Raw genomic sequence first — 7876 nt, 5'->3', positions numbered from 1 at the left:
CTACTGAGTGTGGCTTTAAAAATGCTACAAATGGATAGACAACTCTTGCCAGGATTCGTGTAAAAATAATTCCACACTTAAGAGGTGGATTTTTGGTCTTATGCCCAGGCATGACATTGGCCTTTTTGTTATCACTGGCAAGAACTGCAACAATTTTTCTTTTCAAGTGTATGAAAATCATATTGTAACATAGGAGGTGTTCAAAATTGAATAAAAAATGACTGGAAATTAGTGTTACTGAGGTTAATAATAATGTAGCTACAAAATAATACCTAAATTATGTTATTTTAGCACCAATAAATGTAATTTTTATAACAAATTGCAAAACAAAACCAAACAAAACCAAAACCAAAACACGCAATGGCGGTTTTGCAAAACCAAAACACGACGGTAATCCAGATCCAAAACCGAATCCAAAACCAAAACACGGGGGTCAGTGACCATCTCTACTAATCACACAGCTAGGATGCAGCGTGTTGTATGTAGCAATTTTTAAAGCAAACTCAGGAGAGTTTGCTTAATAGCAGCTTCATACATTTCAGACTTGTATAGCTAGAGTGCCAAACAGTTGGGACTTTGATCTCTATCGATTTTGGAAATAGCGATTTTGACGGAAACACATCTCTGGTGATTTTACATGTAATCTCAGCATCATACATCTGCGAGTTTCAACTCTCCCGAGAAAATCCATGGATTTGCAAAATTGCACCTTCATACATTTACCCCCAGATCTGGTAAATAACATTCGTTATCATTTTTTAAATAAGTTGCAGGCTTTTTATCAGCACATGCACATTTCTTTTGATAAATTGTTCTACACTCAAAAACACATTTTGCCTCCAGAGGTGTTTCATGTATGTTTTGAGGAGAAGAATTGCTGGACTGTATGAGAGACGGGGGCTGCATAAGACATACTATCATAAAATGCATAGTGTTGATTACCCTTCAAATGCATTCCCCTCTTTGTTTAAAACATCCCCACATATACAACCATAAAATAAAGACACGGACACCGACTTAAGATTGGAATAAAAAAGGTCCTTTTATTACATTATTATTATTTAAATTATATGTTTATTTTATTTTATTTTAATTATCTTTATTTTATTTTATCTATCAATACTATCAAAGCTATAAGCAATTTGGACCTTTTTTCTTTATAGAGGTGGCGAAGAGCAAGGGCAGCCAGCTAAAACCAACATGAACCAATACGGTGGAAGATCGCCTCCTTTCCACCAACCCAGGTTAACGCCTTAACTATTGGCCGGTACTATACACTATAAATTAACTCAATACCCTCTGACTCAAACTGGTCAAGCCCTTTCTAGGCAAAAACCTGATACTCCTTACAAGAGTACCAACGAGTCTAATAACATTGAGGGAACCAAGGCTATATTGCCAACACATTAAGTACCGTATGTTTAACAACCTTATGACTGCCATGCTCTCCTGCCTCAATAACCTGGAACCAGGGCGGGTGGGTGGGTCTCCGGATCCAGGAAACAGGAAGCTCTCTCCTTCTCACACTGCTTGATATATTCTTTCCACGACACTCCCACTTCCTTCCTAATTGGCTGATTACACTACAGCCTTAAAACCCCCCAGTGGTGAGTAACATTATCAGCTCACAACACATGATTTTAAACTCCTTCGGCTAATGGCCTCTCTCATAATAAAATGCATAGTGTTGATTACCCTTCAAATGCATTCCCCTCTTTGTTTAAAACATCCCCACATATACAACCATAAAATAAAGACACGGACACCGACTTAAGATTGGAATAAAAAAGGTCCTTTTATTACATTATTATTATTTAAATTATATGTTTATTTTATTTTATTTTAATTATCTTTATTTTATTTTATCTATCAATACTATCAAAGCTATAAGCAATTTGGACCTTTTTTCTTTATAGAGGTGGCGAAGAGCAAGGGCAGCCAGCTAAAACCAACATGAACCAATACGGTGGAAGATCGCCTCCTTTCCACCAACCCAGGTTAACGCCTTAACTATTGGCCGGTACTATACACTATAAATTAACTCAATACCCTCTGACTCAAACTGGTCAAGCCCTTTCTAGGCAAAAACCTGATACTCCTTACAAGAGTACCAACGAGTCTAATAACATTGAGGGAACCAAGGCTATATTGCCAACACATTAAGTACCGTATGTTTAACAACCTTATGACTGCCATGCTCTCCTGCCACAGCCGAGTGCCCTACGGACCACGCGGCCCGCCACCTAAAGAAAAAACTAAACCCTTGAGCTCTGAAAAAATCCTCTCTATGAACAAAACCGTTCCTACTGGCGACAAATGAACCCCATCTGCTCTAAAAAGATGCCTCTTGTCTACCGTTAACCCAGGATGACTAATGACAACCCCCTGCGTGCCCCTAATGTTCTGTCTTGCGTATCCATTTATCTTTTTAACCACCTTTATCAATGTGGCCGGGGGAATAGATGATCTCCAGGACAATCGAGGTATTATGTTGGACCAACAAACCTTCATTGAAGGCCATCGGGCATGTATCTGTGCGAGATCTTCACGAATATTAATGATTAAATCAAGGGATTTGCCCTTTCCTACATCATTACCTCCCAAATGAATGACCACTATATCCGGGGTACCGTGTACTTCTATTTCTTCCCTTAACGTGGGAATCAAAGCCGCCCATACCATGCCCCTTTTACCCAACCAGCGGATGTCAACTGGGTGTGTGAAACCGGACCAACTCTCCGCTATCCTGTGCTTCGCAGCCCAAAAGATAAATGAATGACCCACGACCCATATCCTCGTCTTCTTCACCGAAAAACCTAAAACAAATTGAATAGTCTCATCAATCATAACCGTGTCTGAGAAATGATCCACCAAACCACCGTGTTAACAAACAGAACTATATTATTATTTTATCTTTATTTTTATTTAAATTATAACACTTCGCTGAGGTATCCCCTCCCTACCAGAGGGGCCACCCCAACTAAATTCGAATATTGGAAAGGGAAAAAAGATCCTATCTTTAGTTCTAAAGGCAATTGATTTTATCTATCTTGTCTCGTTTATTGACTGATTTATTTATTTATTTTTATCTATTTTGTCTCGCTAAACTGGAATTATCTTTATTCTTTAATTCTTAACAAAAGGAAATGGAAAATTGGTAACCCATATGTAGGTAAAAACCCCTTGTAAACCCCGGGAGGCACACACACTAATCAGGCCTTGCCAAGGAAAACAAGAGGAAAAATCCCTCCATGCCCCCGTTTAACACAGCGAGCAGCATAACCCTGGGTCACCAAGTGATAGATGAGAAAAGAAGAGATGAAAGCGATAAAGAACCATGAGAGACATAAGGAGAGAACATGACCATATATATAAGAGCCCTTACAAGGCTCATTTATCCGGCCGGATATATTTCTTATAGGCCTGTGACTTCCATCTCCCTAGCGCTTGAATCTCATTGACAGATGCCCCTCTGGCTGCAGCGGCGGTGGCCGCCCCTATTCTGAAGGAATGCGTGCCATATTCAACAGGGTTAAGGCCAACCTCCCCAAGGCCCCGTTTTAACAAAGCACTAAATTGAAATTTAGTTACTGGCGTATTGTCCGAATGACTTAACCACAAACCTTCCCCTGGGGGGCGAATTTTAGCGAATTGATTGGCCAGCTTGACCGGGCATATGGATGTTTCCTGCTGCTCCGTAATCGCTAACCAATGACCTCTGCCTAGCTGATCCGTTTTGGATTTGACTATCTTACAACGTATCACATTAGTTTGTAAAATAACATTTCTAAACAACAAAGCTCCCCCTATGTCGTTCTTAGATCTGGCTACCAACTCACTAACCCTAAAGGCTCCGTGATACGTCATTGAAAAAGCCAGCCCGAATAGCAAAGCCTCATAGTCATCTGTAGCTAAATAACGCAATGCCGCGATCAATCTGGCTAAAATTTGCCCGTCAATCGGCCGGCGTGTGTCGCTAGTTATAGGCTGAATCCTGGACCAACCCTTCAGCGCTTTAGTTATGATAAATGACTTTGTGGGATCCTGCGCGCTGTTCAACTTAGCCGTGAATGAAATACCAGCCAAAAGGGACCCCATCTTTGCTCTAGAAACCCCTTCGTTGTAACACTTCCACATAAAACCCGTAATGGAGGGAATCTGACCTGAAGTGTCGCTGTTGCAAGATGCGCAGTAACTCAACCAACGTTCCCATGCCCCTTGATAACATTTCCTAGTTGCCGGAGCCAGGGACGCTTCTGCTAGCCACCTTATCCCTAACGAACCATCTGCCAAACATAAGGGGGACACTGTAAGCCAGTTAAACTTGCATGTGGAGCCAGAGATCTAAAACGCTGCCATTCAAAGCGGGAAAGAGCATCAGCTATTTGGTTGTCCACGCCAGGAACATGACGTGCCCGAAAGGTAATATCAGACTCTAAACACCTCAACACCAGGACACGGAGCAAATTAATCGCCGTGCGTGAGGAGGCGCTTTGCTTGTTAATAGCCTGCACCACACCTAAGTTGTCGCACCAAAAAACCACGCTCCTGCCGCGCAACCGGACAGCCTACAGCTCCAAAGCCACAACGATGGGAAACAACTCTAACGTTAACAGATTTCGCACCAGGCCTTCGGATCTCCATGATTCCGGCCAGGGTGCCGCGCACCATTCCCCTTGAAAAAAGGCACCAAAACCTTTCGAGCCTGATGCGTCTGTATGCAAATCCAACGATGTACTAGCTACTGCGTGTGCTGACCATACTCTTACACCGTTGAAAGCCACTAGAAAACGACTCCATATGCCTAGATCCTCCCTAATCTCTGTTGACAAACGCACCTGGGAATGGGGACTACGCAAGCCTGACGTTGCTAGCTGAAGCTTCCTACAAAATACTTGGCCCATGGGTATTACTCGGCAGGCAAAGTTAAAAGAACCTAGCAATGATTGAACTTTACGCAACGTACAAGATGGAACAGCCAAGACCTCTTGTATCAGGGATTGTAACTTAACCATTTTATCAGATGGTAAATGACAACAAACTTCCACTGTGTCAATTTCGATACCTAAAAACCTCAGGCATGTGGCCGGGCCCTCCGTTTTGTCTGCAGCTACTGGCACCCCCATCACACGAAACAACGCCTGCGCAGCATACAGTGTTTCCTTACAACTAGGGGAATCAGCCGGACCTATAAACAGGAAGTCATCCAGATAATGCGCAATGCCGCGATGTCCCGTCCCCGCCCCGATACACCAATGGAGGAATGAACTAAACGCCTCAAAATATGCGCACGATACTGAACAGCCCATTGGCAGGCACCGATCCACATAGTAACGGTTCTGAATTCTAAAACCCATAAATTTAAAGGACTCTGGATGCAACGGAAGGAGGCGAAAAGCCGATTCTATGTCCAACTTGGCCATAAGCGCACCATTGCCAAATTCTCTCACTAGTGCTAACGCATCATCAAAGGACTGGTACACCACTGAGCTAATTTGGGGGTCAATAGCATCATTAACTGACTTACCCGCCGGGTAAGATAAATGCTGGATTAACCTAAATTTTCCTGGGGCCTTCTTAGGTACTATTCCCACCGGGGAAATGACTAAGTCTTGAATGGGAGGGGATGAAAAAGGACCCACCATGCGCCCAAGGCCTATCTCTTTACCCACTTTTTCCGCTAGGATGTCGGGGTGTGCATACGCTGAGCGAAGGTTTCTGGCGGCAGTACCCGCCACCCCACTATTTATGGGAAGACGAAAACCAAGGCGAAAACCCTCCCTGAGAAAAGAGGCCTGCGCCGCATCTGGGTAAAGGGACAGCCATTTGCAGAGGATAGGGAATATAATGGGGGAGTCCGCTTTAGACAGAACCCCCCGCCCCTCCCCGTCCCCTACCGACTCCGACGGAGCCCCTAGGGCATTCTTTAAGGGGGTGACTACCTCTACAATTGGTGCAGACGTGTCTATACCGGCACGAATCCCCCCTCCCGCATGAGGAATTGTTAAAGGCGAAACAACGGTTTTTGGAAGACTGGGGAGCACCTCGTCTCCCCCCATACGGAAACCTGGCTAACTGAGGGGGACCGTACCCCATGCTCACCTCCCACACCTGGGCTCTATTTAATCTCAACCAGATCTCAACATCCTTAAAAGCCAGGGGCATATAAAGCTGACCGTGTACCTTCTCGCGGAACAGCTTATCGTACAATCTCCAGGTACCTGGGCGTTCACAACTATGCATCTCATTAATAAGGTGAAGGTATTTCCATACGTCTATAAGTGCATCAGGTCTAGTTTCCAAATAACAAGCTGAGAAAACGGAGTACCCTGTCAGCCAGTTCGAAAAGTTTCTGTAAGCATCCTCCCCGACTCCCCCTCGCATGCACGCAGCCGCCAACTCCTTTTGAGCGACCTTCGTCAGTTCAAATATATCAACATAATGACCTCTCTTGATCTTGTGCCTCATGCTGCGCCTAACTCCTATCAACAATGCGTGTTTTCACATCTAACCAGGGGACCTCCAGCCGGAGTAGGAGACGCTGCCTCCTGCCGATCTACGCTCTTCCTCTTAGTTCCCCCGAAGTGGGTGTTAAGAATTTTAATGAGCTTGCGCTGACCCTGCCTGGGAGAAGATGGGGCAGACTCATCACTGGTGGTGGCTATGCTAGAACTGGACATGTAGGTGTTGCTTACAGTAGAACCATCATACTCACCGACCGCTGCCTGCGCCTCCTGCAGATCCAATCTCGCTCCGCCCTCGCCTTCCGAAACAACTTGGTGCGACCCCTGCTGCCCTGTCGAAGTCCCCGCTGCCTCTTCCTGTTGGAGCTGCGAACCTGCTCCGTCCACGCTCGTCTGCCCTGCGACTGAAGATGGCTGCATCTGTGAAACTGGATAAGAAGACATGTTAGCACGTGGGGAAGACAGGTTATGCAACTGTTGAGTAGGAACCCCATCCGGGGTAGGCACCGGGGGGGGGAACCATGAGGTGACCTAGGAAACCCGCTTGAGGGGGAACCCCTTGATCCCTACTTCCTTGTTGTCTAACCAGAGAAAACGAATCCGTACCAGAAACGCCAGAACTATTAAACAAGGAGGGTTGAGGATAAGAATGCACGTACTGACCCGCAAGGGCTGGATAAGGGGCCGACCACAAATTCCCCGCTTCCACTACAGACCCATAACCTCTAGGGGGGTACGGTAATGACCAAGAGGGGGCGGGTCCCTCCACCCTGTGTTGCTGGCCGACATGTTGCTGCAACGGCCACATCACGGCTGTGTCAGAGGCCAGTGATCGATTAGGAGCCGAACAAACAGAAGGGGACTGCTGATGGGCTGAAACCCCCATCCCTAGGGGGAAACCCACCGGGGCTGGGCCCAGCAAACCAGGGGCCCTGTTGGAAGATATCCCCACCCCAGCCTGATGCAAGGAGTCCATGGAAAAAAGGAGGGGGGAGGGGGGGGGTCCCTGGCCTGGGAGGAGGACAGGGAGGAAAGGGGATTGAGAGGGAGAAGGGGGTGGGGGGTGGCCAGGTGGGACGAATAATGGAGGGAATGAGGAAGGGACCCAGGAAACTGTTGCCCGGAAGAAACCAAGGAGGGGGACCCTGAAACCGCCCCCAGACCTAGTGACCCCGGAGAACAAACGGGATGGACAATAACGGGCCCCAGGCCTCTATAAGGGGACCCCTGGCCCTGCTCCACCGCAGGCTGGCCCAGGACCACACTACTGGCGACATGACCAGGAGGGATGGAGGGGGAGACAGTAGGCCCGACGGAGGAGGGAGGGGGGGCTGGAGCTGGCGAGGCCACGGAGGGAACCCCAGGCGCGGGGGAAGGAGATCCCCTGCCTCGGGTTCTGGCAGCCTGCCTAA

The 7876-nt window shown here is 46.6% G+C and overlaps 1 protein-coding gene across 1 annotated transcript; it reads right to left on the bottom strand.

The window, feature by feature from the left end:
* Positions 1-1770: 1770 nt before the first annotated feature.
* On the bottom strand, positions 1771-7459 carry LOC142143663 (uncharacterized). Its single transcript, XM_075201685.1, has 2 exons — positions 6716-7459; positions 1771-4286 (listed from the first exon to the last, which is right to left on the bottom strand). Exons 1-2 carry the CDS (start codon positions 6906-6908, stop codon positions 3391-3393), a joined length of 1089 nt encoding a protein of 362 aa, XP_075057786.1. The 5' UTR covers positions 6909-7459; the 3' UTR covers positions 1771-3390.
* Between the last annotated feature and the right edge of the window lie 417 nt (positions 7460-7876).

The sequence above is a fragment of the Mixophyes fleayi genome, chromosome 3, assembly GCF_038048845.1.
Source record: "Mixophyes fleayi isolate aMixFle1 chromosome 3, aMixFle1.hap1, whole genome shotgun sequence".
In the NCBI taxonomy this organism is placed as follows: Eukaryota; Metazoa; Chordata; class Amphibia; order Anura; family Limnodynastidae; genus Mixophyes; species Mixophyes fleayi.
Note: the sequence above shows the minus strand (reverse complement) of the source record. Positions and strands in the feature narration are given on the sequence as shown.

Coding starts and splice junctions, on each gene's coding strand:
- LOC142143663 (XM_075201685.1), bottom strand. CDS start 6,908: ATGTCTTCTTATCCAGTTTCACAGATGCAGCCATCTTCAGTCGCAGGG. Junction 4,287..6,715: donor GGAGGCGCAGGCAGCGGTCG/GTGAGTATGATG, acceptor TATGTTTGGCAG/ATGGTTCGTTAGGGATAAGG.